Source organism: Anopheles merus, unplaced genomic scaffold, assembly GCF_017562075.2.
Source record: "Anopheles merus strain MAF unplaced genomic scaffold, AmerM5.1 LNR4000728, whole genome shotgun sequence".
Classification (NCBI taxonomy): domain Eukaryota; kingdom Metazoa; phylum Arthropoda; class Insecta; order Diptera; family Culicidae; genus Anopheles; species Anopheles merus.
The window spans coordinates 1-18277 of record NW_024428308.1 but is presented as its reverse complement, the minus strand read 5'-3'; the positions used below and the strand labels follow the sequence as shown (position 1 = coordinate 18277).

At 48.8% G+C, this 18277-nt stretch overlaps 3 protein-coding genes across 3 annotated transcripts; 1 reads left to right on the top strand and 2 right to left on the bottom strand.

The window, feature by feature from the left end:
• Positions 1–3087: 3087 nt before the first annotated feature.
• On the top strand, positions 3088–5659 carry LOC121602940 (mucin-5AC-like; the record flags this gene model as incomplete). The annotated part of the gene is made up of 3 exons (XM_041931699.1): positions 3088–3343; positions 3427–3548; positions 3631–5659. Coding segments are annotated over 3 exons (2076 nt in total), but the record flags the coding sequence as incomplete, so codon positions are not given.
• An 11-nt stretch (positions 5660–5670) lies between these two features.
• Positions 5671–9569, bottom strand: LOC121602941. Its single transcript, XM_041931700.1, has 2 exons — positions 6088–9569; positions 5671–6018 (listed from the first exon to the last, which is right to left on the bottom strand). Exons 1-2 carry the CDS (start codon positions 9463–9465, stop codon positions 5833–5835), a joined length of 3564 nt encoding a protein of 1187 aa, XP_041787634.1. The 5' UTR covers positions 9466–9569; the 3' UTR covers positions 5671–5832.
• A 302-nt stretch (positions 9570–9871) lies between these two features.
• Positions 9872–15185, bottom strand: LOC121602939 (paramyosin-like). Its single transcript, XM_041931698.1, is given in 4 exon segments — positions 9872–11310; positions 12546–12677; positions 12758–13503; positions 13506–15185. Coding segments are annotated over 4 exon segments (2451 nt in total). The 5' UTR covers positions 15070–15185; the 3' UTR covers positions 9872–11301.
• Between the last annotated feature and the right edge of the window lie 3092 nt (positions 15186–18277).

Here is an 18277-nt window from a genome sequence, read left to right as displayed (position 1 = left end):
CCTGTTCATTGCTCTGCCGATTGAGTAATTCGTCATTTGTCCGCGTAATGCAGCTCGAGATGGATCTCTGATTGCTAGTTGGAATCTGTTTTTTGGGCACAAACACAACCTTTCTCGACGGGCCTCCGGTGAGCAATGTTGTGTAAAGTGTGAAGATGAAATTGAGACTCTTTCACACGACGAGTTCAAAAGCATGAGACGAGCCGGACAGGAAATTGGCAGTAAAATTGTAACGCGAACCAATTCTCTTACTGATGGTGAATGATTCCCGTTATTTAAGTGGTTTTTCTTTAGTTCCCGTGATTTCGGTTCGTTTTGTTGTGTGAAAAGGAAAAGGCGTTGAATTAATAGCAGGCATCGGAAGGTTTCCCGTGTACATTGCTCACAAAATCATGATGCCAAAATGTTGTAAAAATGAGGAAACGAAGAAATCACTTTCTTAGGTAATGTAAGTTGGCTGTAACTTATTGTAAATTATTCAAATGATTACAGCAGCAATGATTGTTATGTTAAAAAAGGGATCGTAACTAACCGTTCGTCTCATTGTGTAGTGCTGATAATATATCTTCAATTAGTGATCTTTAGTAACCAAGCCCTTTCACTACTCTTTGGGAAATTTAAATGCACGAAAAGGCAGGCAACCCTTCAGCATTTCGTTACCAGATAGTGCCGGAACGATACGCCATCTTCCCTTTACCGCGAATCGTTTGCGCCCAATCAACACCTCCCCCCTAAATGAAGCCATTCTAAACAGTTGCCGATCATTGACACATCTAACGCTGACGTCAGCCGAACCGTTGCCATCATTATTCATCACGAAATTATTAACTTATTTTACTGTCATGTTCAACCGGGAGACATTTGTCACCTTTTGGGAAGCCGCACGAAAATCGCGCACTGTACAGCCTTCTGCTAAACAATCGCTGCTAAAGAGGTACGCGGAAAGTACATAACATTTCAAACCGCTACGTGTTGTATCGCCAAGATGCGCGCGATTATTATATCCCTTGACGATGGCTTTGCCTCGCATAGTGGCACAAACACACTCTGTACGCGGTGAGTACTCTGCTCTGTTAAACTTCAGTTCCAACACACACCGATCGATTAATGTCAAGGGCAGTGCGACGATGCCGACAAAACGGCGGCAAACGACGACACTCGGCATACCGGTTCAACGCCGGGTGTCGATCAAAGAAGAATGGTGTGTGTGTGTGATGTGTCCGTACCAGTAACAACACCCATATCGACAGAAAGATGATTATTGAGAACATCTTCTTTCGGTAAACTTTTTTTTTTATTTCAACGCTATTACGCTAAAAATGTCAAATGTAGACAAAAGGGGACGATTTGTTTGTTTGGTTATTTTCTAACTTTAAATAAAACCAATACAACAATAGTTTCTTTTGATACCTCAGCGAAAGGTTCCTAAACATGTGCAATTCATTCAATCATTGCACGTCGATGATTTCATGTACATCTTCATTGCCGAAGCAAAGCCTGGAGGGCGACTAATGAAAATTTCCGATCTGGGGGTGGCACAAGCCTAATTTTTCATTTAAGCTTTATGGAATGATTGCCGGCGTCGTGAATGCGGAAGTAAACTCCTCGCTCTTCAACCAACGGAGGTTATGATGGTGGTACGAATTATTGCGGCCTTTAATTGAGTTACAAATGGACAATAGCGTCCTTGGCCAGCGGCAAGGCATGGGAACGCACAAAAACCGATCGATTTAACGATTTTTTTTTTTCATTTGCATCTACTAAGGGTGAGTACGCAAGGAGGGAATTTGTGCTGGGGTAAGGTGTTGGAGGAATGGCATTTGAAAAAGATAAGAATTTACAAACAGTACATCATCCACTCCAAGCACACTTGACTTACTTTCATCTCTAAATCTGTGTTAGTCTCATCCGATCGAGTGATCGTAATGATGGGTTCAAGTTTGCCAGTAATGTAAGAGTGGACGTACGAGTGGATATGTAAAAAAGCAGCATAATTTATGCAACACGTTGTTTCAAGTGCCCGGTGCCGCTACAACAGGGTCAGCATTATTGAATGCAAACAAAAACAGCTCGAAACGGTAAGCTTCGCTTTCAAATTCAAGCGAAAGCCGGCTGATTATTTGTACTACCCATGTAATTATGTTTGTTTGCTTACAGAGGTTGATGGTGGCCTCCGACGGGGTACGTTGTTACAAACAAAAGACGTCCACTAGAGAGTATTAGGATTAAAGGAGACAGATCGTTACAGTAGATCAGTGATCAGCTTCTGCAGGCTTCAGGCTGCTGTATTTAGGATGCTGAAATGGGTTGGTTTGAATTTGGCAAGCATAGTTACTTTCATTCGTGCTCGCATCGTATCGAAACAACCCTTTGCATCCCGGTACGAGCATAACGACACGTTACAATGAGCATTTTCGTTTCCCAACATTCCAGCTCATCAGCAAGTTCGATTGTCACCACATTTAGGATGACAAACGTGTGCCAACTTTGTCCTCGACCGAGCACAATTTCTGCACCCGGCCTTTGTTTCGGTGCATGGAATGGTGTTGCCAATAATTACCGCTTTCAACATCGCTTCCCAGCTCTCCTCTTCGATGTGTGTGTGTGTGTTTGTCGCACGTTCAAAGATGTGAAGAGGTGGAAAAATTCATTAACCAAAAGTCTGGCACATTACTGGTGTATAAATGGAAGAAACAACTCCGTCAATCCCCAAGGCTAGACAAAGCATGACCAAATGTTTGATTCAATCACGTTGCACGGTGTCAAACAGGCAATCAACACAGTTTGTATCCCGATAGAGGTGAGGTTTATGGCGATGATGGGATTTAATTAGCTTTTACACCTGCTAGAGCATTGAGCTTTAGAAGAAAAAAAAACTATTTAACTATAGCCCCAATAGCATCAGGTAACGATTGGGAGAGCTTTAAATGGAGTTACATCTATGCCGTGACATGACCGTGACACGATCAAAGCGTATCGATTGAAAAATTACATATTGTACCTAAAAGTTCTCACACGCTCGTAGCATCGTAAAAAGCAGCTTTAGCTAATAACAATACCTTCTCTTCGTTTCTATTTGCTCTTCAGTCGCGACCACTCAACGATGGATCGTTCAAGTTTGGCACCAGGACAAGCTTTTCCTGTACTGGCCGGGCGGCCGGCTACTATGCGGACGTTGAAACGGGTTGCCAGATCTACCACATGTGCGACGGACTCGGGCGGCAGTTCAGCTACGCCTGTCCCAATACGACACTGTTCCAGCAGCGTATGCTCATCTGTGACCACTGGTACATGGTCAACTGCTCCAAGGCGGAAAGCAACTATGCGGCAAACCTGTTGATTGGTAGGAAGCAGAGAAGAATCAAAATCTGTGTCGGAAGGGTGGAGAACAATTATTCACATAATTACCTTTTTCTTCGATTTCAGGCCAACGGGATAAGCCCTTTGTGCCGGAGGAGGAAAACGAAATCCGGACACCACGACCCGATCTGCTCGATCGGCCGGATGCGCTCGACTTTGGAGCACCGTCGCTGAAAAACTTCTTCAAGGTATTTTTAAAGAACAACAGACGCGGGGTGTGCCTATTCTCACCACAAACGATGTTATTTTATTGCTTTTTACTTTCACCAGTCGAGTACACCTGCACGACAGAATGCAATTTTCGACACGCAAAGCCGTTCCCGCTCGCCAAGCTCCAGCATCGTGGGAAAGGGACAGAGCGAGAAGCGTACGACCACCAGCCCGAACGCGGAGATCTTCCAGGAGAGTGCCAGCAACCACGGGCTGCCGATCCACTGGAGTGGCCGATTTGCCGATGAGAACGCAACGCCGGCGAATGAGACTCAGCCCGCAGCTCGTGAACAGCCCGGCCAAACCAAAACCAAACGCGATGAGGACAAAAATGAAAGCCGAAAAACGATCACCATCACGACGAGCGAGCGACCAGCGGTGACGGTTAAAACGCCTTCCCGTCGCTACGAGCCTCCTTTCACGCCGACAGAATATCAGCAGCGCGGTGTGGTGCAGCAACCCGTCCCAACGGCCGACTCGAACCTGAACACCATTCCAACGACGGTAGCACGTGGCTCATCGTTTGTCCCGAACGTCCCGACGACTACCACCGTTCGGCCACGTGTTCCCAGCACTCAGCGCAGCACGATTAATGTTTCGACCACTGCGAAGCCTCCCGTAACGACGGCTTCGGTTCGCACAACGAACCAAACGCCACCCAGCACTCAACAGCTTCCGCGCTCACAGCCTGCACAGTTCCAACCGCTCGCAGCGAATCCGCAGGTGTCGGATCTGTCCGATCCACGCCAGTCCATTCTGCCACCGAAAGCGATCCTCTTTAGCCCGCCGGCAGCAACGGCCGGACTGTTCGAGAACCGATTCGCCAACCAGCGTCCCCAAGTCGTCCCAGTGGGTGTATCCGCACCCTCGCGGGAGCTTCTGCCGCCGTACGAGAACCTGGCCAACTTTGATCAAATCAAAACGCGCTACACAAGCGAGTCCATCTACACGCGCCAACCGATCACGAACGAACCGTCTGCCGGTCCGGTGAAGACGGCCATCGACAAGCTGGCCGTGGCCGATCCTCTTCCTGCTGCCCGACCCACGCCCACTAATCAGGACAAAATTCCACGTCCATTCAGTGTGCCGAAGCCTGCCAACGATCTAGTGCCGCCGCGCAAGGAGTACGTATTCTACGATGACGCGACCACACAAGGTCCTCCGATCTACTACCAGTGGAAGTGGTCGGTTCCATCGTTCGGCCTAGATCCACCCGGTCTCGAAGCACCGGCAGCACCAGGCGCACCGGGCGTGGAGGGTAGTACACTCGATGGGCTGCTGCCACCGGTAAGCAACCGCAAGGTGGACAATGACGCAGCAGACGATCGTCTGAACGCCCAACTAAACCCAGCCTCCCAGGAGCACCTAGCGCACGATGGGGGCCAGAGCCGCGAACACAATCAGACGGCACGTTCCATATCCTCCGAGACGGGCAATCTCGGCGAGAATCGGGTGGAGGTGGAAAATAAATTGGTAGTGCCGCTGCCGCAGCACAACTACCTGCAGCTGCGCCAACAGTTTGCCATCCCGGACTTTACCTTCCCGCTGGACGGTGCGGCCAAGGGGGGCCAGTACGCCAACGTCGAGGCAGTCGATTCCTTCCAGGTGAAGATCCCGAGCGATGCGTCATCGCGCGGCAGTGCGCCGCCCGGTGTCAGTGCGCGAGCGTGGTACGGGGAAAACGCACGATGTCCCGAATGCCATCCGGGGTTCCTGCGACCGGGTAGTTGTGAACCGTGCGTAAAGATTCGCCGATGAGACAGTTCCCGGGGGCAGCGCCATGTTCGCCAGGCCTGCAAATGCATTTGAGTACATCGTCGTCTCCATTCATCATCACCTTTTTGCTCCACCCACCTTCAGGTTCAGCATCATCAACCATTCATCTGAGCACCATCATCCTCGTCACCCGCGGTCGGGAAAGGTTTCCTTGCTTCCATTCAGAATGTGCGATCCCTGGACGCGGTATCACTGGTGCGCGTCCTGCTGTAAATACACGATCCTTTCTTTTTTTTTAATGAATAGTGCATGTCTAATATGTCGATTTCATGTACGGCATAACGTATGATTAAATAAAGTGTGAAAAACTGTACTACCGTTGTGTTGCCTTTTTACAATATACATCAATGTATAACACAATGAATAGTATTCGTTAGCAGTGTGGTGTTCATCAACTTAAGCATGAACATAACTCTCTGCACTGTCTAAAATTAGATCAAGTTGCACCATAGTTCAATTATACAAAAATAGTTGTCTAAAACAAATTCAAGTATGATACAGGAAGAACGCAGGCGCCCATTGCGCTGTCTTCTCACAGGCCGAACCTAAGTCATCACGTGTTGTTATGTTCAGTGTAATTTGGTGATGCTTTTTAAGATCAATATTTCCAATCAGAGTCGTGCGCCGTTTGTTCGAGTAGCAAACAGAACGCAGTTCATTATCGACGTAAATCTGCGAAACAAAACCTCTCAATAAAGCATACGCAACTTTAATCCCACCACCGAACAAGTTCAAACTCACCTCAAACCCAGCTATACAGTGTAGCACATCATCATCCAGCACCCTCCAGTGAACGACCAGCACATCCGGGCTCACTGCATGGCACGAGTAGATTTCCGTAGGACAGTACGAACCAATCTGGCCAAATGATCCAATCGGCTGTTGAGTCTGCATCGGGCATCGAACGATCGGTGCTTCGTACGATTTTCGTAGCTTTTGGGCTAAAGATTTACGTTGGGATCGACGCCTTTCGGTCTTGGCAGGTGGGTGAGTACCTTCCGGGACAGGTTGCTGCTGCTGCTGTTGCTGTCCGGCTACTAGCTGCTGTACTTCGTTACGAATGGCGCTAATGTCTGTGTCAATCGTTTCCAGACGATCGTTTGTAGCGTGAAACAGTTCCAGTAGCTCTTGCATCGTTTCTGCCAACTGGGAATGCTCGGAAGAATGTTCCTGTGGTGGAGATAGTGATTCGTCTACTTCAATTCCAGTGGTTTCTACCAACGTGAGTTCCTCAGCTGATTGCTCAAGGGCCGGAGTGCTATCTTCGCCAATTTCGTTCTCCTTGGTTTCATTTGAAGTTGAGACATGCCTGCTACAAATAACGCAAGAATGGTCGGTGCAAGCGTGACCCTCCTCTTCATTCGTAACATCTTCGTGTATTTCCACCGTATAGCGTTCCGATGCGTTCTCCTCCGCCATGTTGTGCGAAGTCCCAAAGCCTGCGTTACCAAATTGATCGCATAACTTGTGCACCGCCGATGTAACTGGCAAGAGCAGGTCCTGCAGGCAGTGTTTAATTTCTCTCAGCAACTGTTCCGCCCCTGCAGTGTTGAGGATAGGCAACTCTTCGTCATAGTCTCCATTGCACACCATATCCTCAATCAGCGAACTTACAACCTGCTCATCTTCAGTGGTCGGTTCCGTTCCCGTAGCCGAATGTACAACTGTTTCCTCGGATAAAACTTCACTATTTTCCACGTCGTCCGAGAGTCGCCCGATTCTGGTGACGCACTCCATCACCGATTCGACCTTTGCCAGCGATTCCAGATCGATAATGCGGGTGTCGAAGAACACGGCCACACCAGCATCGTGATCCCGAATGTTGCCCGTCATCATCAGATAGTCGTCCGCTTCCCGCTTTTCCAGCATACCCGAGACGCTCGTGTGCAGCTGCAGGTGAATGTTGTGGCGAGAGCTGGAATGCTTCAGCTCAATACTACCAGCATCTTGCAACAGTTGCGTGAACATCTTCAGCGATCGTGCATTTACCGAACGATCCGGAACATTTTCCGAGTCTGCTGTCATCTCTGCTCCGGCTGATCTTTCTAGCGCAATTTGTAACGCGTTTCTTGCTTGATTTAGTCCATTGCTTTCTGCGTGACGCTGGTGGGGGATTTTTTCATTATCAAGCACGCTCCGGTGGAACGACACGGACGGTGAAGGGGTTCCCAGCAGAGGCGGTGGAGGACTGTTCAGAAAGTCCCAAAAACTGTTCATCTGATTCATGATCCACACGAGCACAGACCAGATGGAGAGAACGATACGCTCGAAGAAGCAGGTGTAGGGTTTACAGAACGATACGGAAGGTGCCTCGTACCGATCAATCTCCAACACGCTAGAACTTGTGGGAAACACCGTTGGGCCGGTTGCCACCGGTGTAGGATCAATGGAGACAACTTTTTTCTCCGGCACACTGCACGATCCAGTGCAGGTCTCGCTGACACGCACCAGGCCATACTGCAATGCTTCGATGAACTGTTCCGGATGTTCAATCTCGTGGTCTAGCTCGCAGGAAAGCTTCTCCAGCGTATGCAGCACACGATTCCATGCCTCTTCACCGCTCGCAAGTGATCGCGCCTTGAGCGGATAATTTTGAATCTCTTCAATCGTGTGACGCAACTGATTCACTATCGTAACGGGATCTTCCAGACTGTGTGGCATTAACATCTCGTTATGTACATGTTTGATTTTATCCACCAGTCCAAGGCGTCGAAATTCATCGCCCACTTCTTGCCGGGTGCAACGCATCACTTCCGATAGGACGTGCGAAACAAACTTTAGTACCGTCCCCGTGACGGAGATGTTTCGCAGGATGTACTCTTCCAGTAGTAGTCGAAGATTGAGGACAACTTCCGCTGCATGTTGCATTCTAGGACACTTGATCCAGTTTTTGCTAGATCCCTGTACGACCATAGGAAAGGTGGACTCATTGGAAAGACCGAAACTGGACGTTGCATTGGAAAGATTGTTCATCACACCGGGACGTAGTTGATGTCTGTGAGCCGGTGCTGGCCGGTCGAGATCGAAAGCTGGTTGTTTCTGACCCGAAACGGGTGCAGTCTGTGTGTGCATCGATATCATCTCGTCCGGTTTGGCGACAAGCTGCCGGTAAGTGCTCAGTATCGCTTCGTTCAGCTCGTCTTCTGAGGTAATGCCTTCCGTCATGGCGCTGGTCGTTTTTAGCACGGCCGATGACTGATCTGAAAAGGTCAGCAAGGCGAGCATATTATCATCATTATCCTGACGCACGTGAACCGTCGGACTGGTGACTTTATCCGCTTCCACGAGACATTGAGCGTGATGAGCGATAAGGGAATCGATACTTTCGCGATCTTCTCGCTCCATTTTCGGCCTTTCAGGCATCGTGCGTTTGTACAAGACCATATCGTTGTCCTTGCTAAAGCATCCTACAAATTCATTCTCTCCTTTGTCATTGGTAACGGACGGTAGTATGGAACGTCTAACCGGGCGATGCGAACAGCCGGGAACATCCGGATCGCTTGCTTCCGCTTCCTCAATCCCGATGACAAACTGTGCACTATTGCCGTTGGTTTCATGCACCAGGTTGAACATCGTTTCCGAATGTTCCATGAAATCGCGCAGCATGTCCTTCGTGAAGGCCGGCTGGGAAGCCATCGCCCGTATGCTGTGCTGCTTCAGCACGACCAACTCGTCTTCGTTACCCATCATGGCGTGCATTTGTTCTAGCTGCTGGGCTAGCCGGTTTTCCAGCGACCGTTGCATCAGCACCGTACCGGACTTTTCCAGCGCAGCACCAATCGTGCTCGGTGATATGGTTTCGATGTCGGTACAGACTGTACACTCTTCCGGTTGCCGGCTGCCATCCTTCAGCGGGGTCGAGGGAAGCTCAATGATGGGATCGACGTTTTGAAAGTGTACATGCGAGTCACTGTCCGGGGACTCGGAAGAAAAGCTTAGCTCGGAAACTGACGATTGCAACACCAGGCTGCTGGTAAACTCTTCATATGCAGGATACGTGCCATCGTACATAGTCGGGGAAATGGGAAGATTATTCACCATATGGCGCGTTTCATCGTAGATAGATTCCCTCTCGTGTGCTGACGGGCTCTCTCGCGGTTTGGGGCGGTTATTTTGCATGGTTTAGATTTGAAAACAGCAATTTAGATTAACGCGAAAAAAACACTTGCAAAACGATGAACTCACTACCAAAATAATTGCTATGGAATGAACAAATGTTTGGTTGCTACGATTTCGAACGCATTGCTGTTTGAAGATTTACGCCTAAAAGTATGCAATCAGCGCACCGTGACGAACAGTGGTCGATTCTGCACAATGGATGACCAACATTTTTACAAAGGTCCAAAATATGTTTTTTTGCAAAAAACTACAGAAGTCTGCTACAACAAAAACTTATCAAATTAATTAGCATACCTTCAAAAACCAGCATCAAATTCTTTTTGTTCTTTTATAAATAAATGTGAATTTTCTAGAAAGATTTTTCGGACAGTAAAAACATGCAAAACGAAAAACACACATCATACTGTTATAATTGTTCACTACCACAACTACGGCGTATATTTGTTTATTATTTTCTTTCTTTTTCTCTGCTTCTCACTCATTCTTTCTCCACTTTCTCGCTTTCCAACTCACTCACTGTCTCTACATGTTCACTTTATACAAAACCTGAACAATTGATTAATGTGGGACATACATATCAGTTTGTAGTAACACGTTTAAATAATACCCTGGAAGCTCACAAGTTCGCACTGCGTCCCGGTGGAACGCAGGTAGCTGGTACTGATCGTTTACCAGTTCCCGTTTCGGGGAACGAACGTACTAAGGATCGATCCTTCAATCGATGCTGAAGGCACAAAATCGATTCAAAAGCACCATGACCGATAATACCGACCGGGTCGGTTGACGGATCATTGCTCGCTTGCATGGCTCGCCACGAAAAATAACTGCTTATTTTGTTTCAACCGTTATAGTCGTATATAGAATAGCACAAAGAACTACTAGCCATCGGACTGTCCTTCCCGTGGGAAGGACGACATTTACCAGCCAACCCATCGGATATCATAAAATATGTTACAAAAAACACAAACTAACGCAAGCATACTGTACACAAACGAATGGTAAAATTAAATCAAAAACTCTAAAAGCAACTCACAATCATACAGAAATGGGCAAAATTATACAAAATACGAACCAATATTTACTAACTGCAAACTGAAGCTCTTCCGTAGGTGGTTTGGATGAAAGGCAAACAAAAAGCTTAGCAAAACTAACTCGCTTAAGCTGAGAACTTATCATTCAAACTGTAAACGCAACGAACATGAACGCTCAAACTAGAGTTTAATTATTAAAAAAAACGATACGATCTAAAAGCTGTCAACTGCTGCCAACCATCTACTACTGTTCAGTCTATATTACAGAGTCTGGTTATGGGAGTACATCGTAATTGAATGGTGTGCGCATGCATTGTCGATCCGTTGCCATGGGCAAACACCAGGCTCTCTACACAAGAGCAGCCATGCCAGTAACGCACTACGATCGAACGATCGCCTTTGTACCGCCTATCTTCTGCAGTCGTTACTGCTGCAGCTTTCATTGCTAACGTCTAACACTACTTTGTTTTATAGTACCTCAAAAATAAACACATTCAACAAAAACAACGACTAGATTTTTTCTTCTCCTCATTTCCGGGCCCTTCTGCCGGCGCGCTTCTGCCTTGGCGACGCATGTTCGAGTCCACCTTTGCACTGGGAGGTGGTAAAATGGCCGACCAGAAGCTGCAGGAAGGAGTGCTTGATGAAGATTTGTTTCGGCTCCGATATCGGACGTCCTAGAGCATTAAAAAAACGGCGGAGAGTGTTACCGATTGTCCTGCTGCTGGTGATGCTGGGCTGAAGGAGTTTCACTTCAGATTTCCTGCGCCTGTTGCGGGATCGCATATCCGGGTGGCGGTTTGTATCAGTTCATCTTATTGTGGGAAGAGATAAAAATGAAAGAAAGATAGCAAAGTTAATAAGGTTGACTTTAACGACTTTAATCAATAAATGCCAAAGAGACAAGAAACAACTGAAGGTGCATATCATCCAGTCGATTAGAAACGGAAACAGTTGGAAACGAAAAAAACAGAGCCAGTGAAGAAAGAGAGTAAGTTTACCGGTGAAACAAAACAGATACAGGGATGTTGATCGTACAGAATGATCAAGAACTCTACAGAAGGACATACAGACAGGCCAGTGAGACAAACTATCCAGAAGTAGTCAAAGTTTGCAGGAAAGCGGTTAGGAGCTAGGGAAGGTAAGGAGGAAGGAAAACTAGTGTGCCGCATCAAAGACGACGCAGGCATACGACATATCCAATGACACTCACCACGTTGACCTGTTGGCAAGTCCGGGACAAAGCGGGAAGGGTGCGCTACAAGGATCAAAGGATGCTGTGCGAACAGGGATGGTTGAGGGAGGGGTGTGACACAACCTTCAACTTCACAGCCGAAGATGCGCTTCTACGACACAACACAAACATTACATCCAAACCCCAAAAAGGCTTGCACTTGTTGCATGTCTGAGTTCGTGTCCGAGTGTAACGTGTGCGTGTTGGAAGGATGTGTAACGTGTGCGCTGGGATGGTAACACTGTTGCTTGGCGGTTGTTTTCAGGGCAAGCAACGGTCCGTTGTCCGAGATCACTCGAGGGAACACACCAGTAAGATGGCCCGTGCAGGGATGGGGGTAGGGGTATTGTACTTATTCCAGCAAAATTTGGCAGATTCGGGAGTTCGGGACATCCTGTCCACTCGGGTCCAGGATTCAGCATCTCACACCCACCGGGCGAATCGGCTGCGTGCCTAAAAGAACGTACCGACAGCGGTCAGTGTACAGTGCTTTGATTCTTCAACCAGATTCTACTAGAGTCACTCACTACACCCGACGTTATTCGCTACCATACATGACTCAGAATGAACGAGGAGGTTAGAATGAAGATGAGATTTAATGCATCGATCCGAATGGCCATACAAATAAGATTTCAAAGCAATTTTACACCCGAATCGCGATCACGCGATCCAGACAATTCACTACGCTACTTTTGATGTACATCGTGTTACTTCATGCGACTATTTCCGGAATGTTCCGCTACTCGTTGTCCGATACCTTCTACCGATGGCTTCGGATCGTTTTGCAAGCTTCAATAATGCTCTGGAATACCTACCTCCTCAACAAACGATTTCTTTGGCGTCTTCATTCCCCTGCTTTCGGCATTCAGAATGATCGTCTCCGCAAGGCTCTTCACTTCTTTGGTTTCAAATGCCGATGGTCTCGTGTGCGGAAACTTGCTTCGATCCTGCAACGCAATGGTTGTGAAAATAGAAGTTATTTACTTTTTTGGAGTATGCTCCCTTTGTGGACAGTCACTCTGCTTACCTCGCTACCGCTGCCACTGCTGTCGCTGTCGGGAAACTTCCTGCCCAGTGGATGCACCTCGTAGCCGTGGCGTGTGTAGGTACCCTTGAGCGGACGCTCGAGCTCCTGTGCCAAGCTGCGTCCAACCGTTGCCCGGCTACTACCGGTACCGGGTCCACCAGCCTTGCGTGCGTGTTGGAGTGCAACAATTTGCGACTGCTTCGCTTCCAGCTCTTCCGTCAGCTGCTTGATGCGCTCCTCGTCACTGCCACGCTGCGACATCAGCTCGCGGATGCGTCCCTCAAGCGTTTCTACCTCCTCGCGCAGCTCACTGTTCGTCACCTCGATGTGGTTCAGCTCCTTGGTCGAGTTGAGCAAACGACCGCGCAGTGAGCCCACCTCGGCACGGTGCGATTCTTCGCCATCGCGCAGCATCTGTTCGGTGTGCGCCAGCTCGTCTTCCAGCGCCAGCACACGCTTCTTCTCGCGCTCCAGCGCTTCCGCAGCCGGTCCGCGCAGGTAGTTCTGCAGCTTGGCATAATCGTCCTTGAGCGTGCCGTACTCCTCCACCAGCGCACCATGCTTAGCGGAGAGCTCCTTGTTCTCCTTTCCCAGCCGGCTGACGCGACTCTTGAGGCTGCTTTCCGCTTCCTCGAGGTGTGCAATTCGCTCGCTCGCGTACTCACTGTCCTTGCTCAGCCGCTCCTCGAGCTGGGCGATCTTGGACTTGAGGGTGGCCTCCTCCTGCTCGCACCGGCTGATCTTTCCTTGTACTCGCGCTCCATCTGTGCCCACAGATTGTCCGCATTTTCGAGCGTTTCGTTGTACGCCCGGTTCAGCTCGGCAATGTTCTGCGTCAGCTCCTTTTCGCGGCTCATCAGCTCGCTCAGCCGGTTCTGCAGATCGTCCGCCTGCGAGCTGCCACTATCGTAGTAGTCGATGTGGTCAGTGGGAATGCACTGGATGGCGTGCGACTCGGCGTAGGATAGCGTCGGCGGTCGGGACTGTTTCTGCTGCTGTGTCAGCGTTGCTGCCTGGTGCTGCTTGAACTGTTCGTGCAGCTGCCAGCTGTTGTAGAGCAGCAGCATCGGTATGAACATGTAAATGATCTCGATCTTCTCCCGCAGCTCGTTTTCGTTCTCCTCCAGCAGGAAGATCTTCTCCTCGTACTTGTGAATCAGCTCCTCCAGGCTGTCGATGTTTTCCTTCGCGTCCTGGTACTTGGACTGGTACGAGCTGCGCGACATTTCCAGCTCCTCGTTCCGCTGGCCCATGACTTCCAGATCTTCCTCCAGCCGCTGCAACCGCAACCGGGTGTCGTTCTCGATCTCCTCCAGCTCGCAGCGTTCCTCCTCCAGTCGCTCGTTTTCCAGCTCCACGCGGCCGAGCTTCTCCGACAGCTCCTTCACCCAACCTTCCAGCTGTACCTCGCGCTGCAATCGCTGCGCCAGCTGGCGCAGCTGCTGGTCGCCGCTGCTCTCGTACACCTTCAGCTTGTTCTCCAGCATCTCCGCCCGCTCGACGTAGAACTGCAGTCGGCGCCGGTCGCACGCTTCATCCCCGGTCGGGGGCGGTATGTTCAGCGCCAGCATCGAACCCTTGCTGGGCGTTTTGCAAACAGCTGCCACCGCTACGCCCTTGCACTCCTCGATCTTCTCCCGGAATCGATTCAGCTTCTCTATCTCGGCACACAGCTCGGCGTTCGTCTTTTCCAGCGCCGGGAAGTCGTCCGCTTCCGTCTGGGTGGAAACGTGAGTGCACGGTTCGTCCACAAACACGCCGCTCTCCTGCAAGCTGGTGGCGTTGTTCCAGCGCGACGATTTCTTCATGCCACCGAACGTTTCCGCGATCGAGGCAATCGAGGGTGCTTTCGGTGGCGGTACGGGCGCGGCCGCATGCTGGTCCGAGCTGTGGAACGGCTGCACGGTAGCGACAATCTTGCCACCGGCAGCCTTGAACGGCGTGGAGCTATTCATCACAGCGGCCGCGGCCGAATGCAGCAGCGCCCTCGGCGGTGTGCTGCTGTCCGGGAGGCTATAGTTGTACTTTTGGATGGGCGACTCCAGGCTCATGTCGTCGCCGGCAATCTCATGGTCCTGCGACAGGGCCTCGAGATTGTTCAGCAGCGACAGGATCTGGAGCAGACACAGCTTGTCCTCCTCGTCGTAGCACGTGCGCTTGGTCATGGCGATGAGCCGCTTGCGCACATCGTCCGTCGGAATTTGATCCAGCAGGGAGAGATCGCACGGCGACGGTACGCCGCTCTGCTGGTCCTCCAGATGGTGATGGCTGTTGGGTGAGGTGACACCGGAGTCGGATCGCTCCGAGAGCATTATCAGCTCATCGTGCTCCTTTTCCGTATCGGTCCAGCCGTCCTTTGTCGTTCCACCGCCGACCGTTGGGCTTGAGTTGTTTCGTAGAGACCACTGGAAGATGAGATAGTGGAAAAAAGGTTAATAATTGTTCCATTGAGAAAATAAATGCAATTGCTTAAATGAAAATGGTAAAAGAGAGCCTAACCATCCGTGAAATGTAACGACAAACGATCGTCGCATGAAACTGTACTCAAAGTAACAAATTGTGCCCAATCAACTGAAACACACCAGATGCGAGCTTCCCTACGCGCGTTAACCGTTAACTTGTCTTTAGTTTCAATGGCAAGAATTTTGTACCTCACTGCACCTCTTGGGAAAGGGCGCGCAGGCAAGGGTTTCGTCTGCATGACCTGCTCTCTCCTCAAAGCGAACTCCACGCCGCACGGCTAACGCCCTGTTTGGGATAATTATTTCCGAAAACTAATTCCCCCATCCCTTATCGCCGGCAATCAAAAGGGCCTCGCTGGGAGAAAGAAAAATAACGCCACACGAAAACTACCCAACACGTTCGCATACTAATTTTCCCGTGGAAGGGAAAATTCTCTCCACACCAGAACCAGTAGCGTACGGTTGAAGTTTAAACGGTATAACGGGTAGCCAGCCTTTCCTCCCCCGCTCGCTGGCAAGTTCGTTCAACTGCACTTTCTGTTGGTGTGTTTGTTGTTGTGGTGGTTGTTGCTGTTGCTGCTGTTACTACAACCGCTGCTCTGTCACGGTCATGGTTTTGCTGCGCACGCACTAAACCCCGGGCGTACCGTATCAGCCGGGGCCAAACCGCGGGAGCATCGTTCCCAGCAGTTAAAAGTGTTCAACAAATCTTTAATTATCGCGGGCTTCACCAAGTGTCGAGGCTTCCCGCGCGAGCGTGTCTTGCACTGGGCACGCAATACGGGTGGTGTGCGGAACCATCGATTTGCTTGCCTCACGCACGAAAACACACGCACGCGGAGTTTGTTGTCCATGTCACCGACCTGGCCGAGGTTTGGTTGGATAATTGAAGGAACAAAAACAAAACATTCAGTAGCCTGAAGCAATGCGTACAGTTCCGTAGCGCCCCAACTTTGCCGTGGAATCATTTCAAGCCCTTAAATGCCGCGATAATAGATACTATAACTTAAGTGAGACAAAAGGCAACTTAGTCTGCAATCTATCGTCCAGAGGTTCTGGAATTTATGGTTTAATTTATGAATCTCCGTCCAGCCTGACACTTTAATCTCAAACTCACAAGAAAATGAAGGACAGCCAAAGGGAAGCTATTTTAACGATCTTTTGTTGACTCATAGCATCATGGCTAGCTCCAATTCGATGGTCAGAACTAGTGCAGCATTGAGCTATGCTTACACTTCGTGCTTGAACGTTTCCCATAGCGTTGCTTTGGGGACGGTGAAAAACGGTGCCAAGTGGCCAGCGCCATTTCGTTATCTGCCAACTGCATCGTCGTCTATGTCGTGATCCCTTCCGCGGGAAAATGAATCAAGCGAATGCCAAGTGCTCCGTCGTTGCATTAAGTTTGAGCGTTCTACATCGTACACTGTTGTTTAGTAATTATCTACTGCAGACTGGTTGTGGTATGTATGTATCACAATGAAAACATTAGTTTGAACTCTGCAGAAGGTATTATTTCAATTAATTCATGTGCGTGTAGTTGCCATTCAACCTTCCATACAAATTTTACCATTCTACCATCTCACATATCATTGAAGTCTTCAATGTTACGGTTGACGAGAGAAAACGGTTATTAAAGATATTGCTCACAATTTGCTTCATTTCACCCATCGGCCAGCATGAAGGCCAGAAGGTTACCACGAACTTTGTGTGTGTGTGAGTGTGTTTGCCTTTTCGTTTTCTACTTGTATTATTCATGCTGCTGCTGCAGCTGCCCAAGCCATGATACTCTTTGTTTGTTTGTGATCTCGCTACATATGCGCGTGGCGGTACAAGCAAATGGGCACACTTAAGCACGGAAAATGCCATGATTTATGAACGATGCCGCCACGCCAGTGTGATATTAGAGTGCTAAATTATTGTAATTCACATGACCACCGGGGGCGTACGGTGCTTGGCCCACCCTCCAGAGCGAGGGTACTATGGAAGGGGCGACAGAAAGGTGGTACACCATTTGGTAGCGGGGCTGAGGCTTGGTGCAAGGTTCCGGGAAGTCATAAGTTTAGCAAAAAAGGCATTAATAAGCTCACGAGGCATAATGTAAGAATAAGACAGAGCTGGTGCAGAAAGTGATCATTCCCTTTCACTGTTTTTTCTTCTTTATCTTATTAATTCATATAGTAATTTGGGTAACGATTTGCCTTTCAATACTCAGTTGTAAATAATTGTTTTCGACAAACTCAGCTCATTTTATCAAAATACAATTGTCACAATATGGTTCCAATTCTGTATAAAAACCACAAGTAACGATTGACAAACCTACAACCGGCAGTATACAAAGCTAGATAGACGTCAATTACCCATTGACAACCTAATAATTTTAACCGCCCTGAAACGTACCATTCAGCAGTCGCCACAACGCTCTTGAAAAGCGTAATTTACACAGCAGCTCAAAGATTGTCGCCGTTTCTCACACAACACTTTCGATTGATCCTCTTAACACGTAACACTGGTGTGGGTGGCTTGGACCGTGATTGTTTTCACTGTCCTACAATCACAAACACACACAACACACACATCACAGCTTCATTACGACCACCAGCTGACTCCTACGACCATGATTGTAACGTGTCACGGTGTGAGGTTTTCTACAGGCCAAAAACGAACCACTAATCACCATGCTGGCGACGAAATCTTCGCTGAAGGATGCCCGGACGGTTAAAAACATCAACCAACTGTGTCAAACGTCGCCGCCGCAGTTACGGTTTAACACTAAGCCATTGATTACCATAAACACAAACTTCATATTTTACGACTTTGAAACGTTTAACTCTTTGATCCGCTTTTCACTTCAGATCGATGTATCAGTGCGAGTTGCCATTGGGATATTTGTATGGATTTGTTGTTTCAAATTTGTATACACTGTCACTCGGTAGATTTGATTGCTTGTGTATCAAACAGTAAGTCCCAAAACATCACAAAAGTACTTGCTTAGAAGGCTCTCTAGCTTTCCATTCCGCCATTCAACTCAAATCTCGATCAAAGACTATTTTTTCCGTGC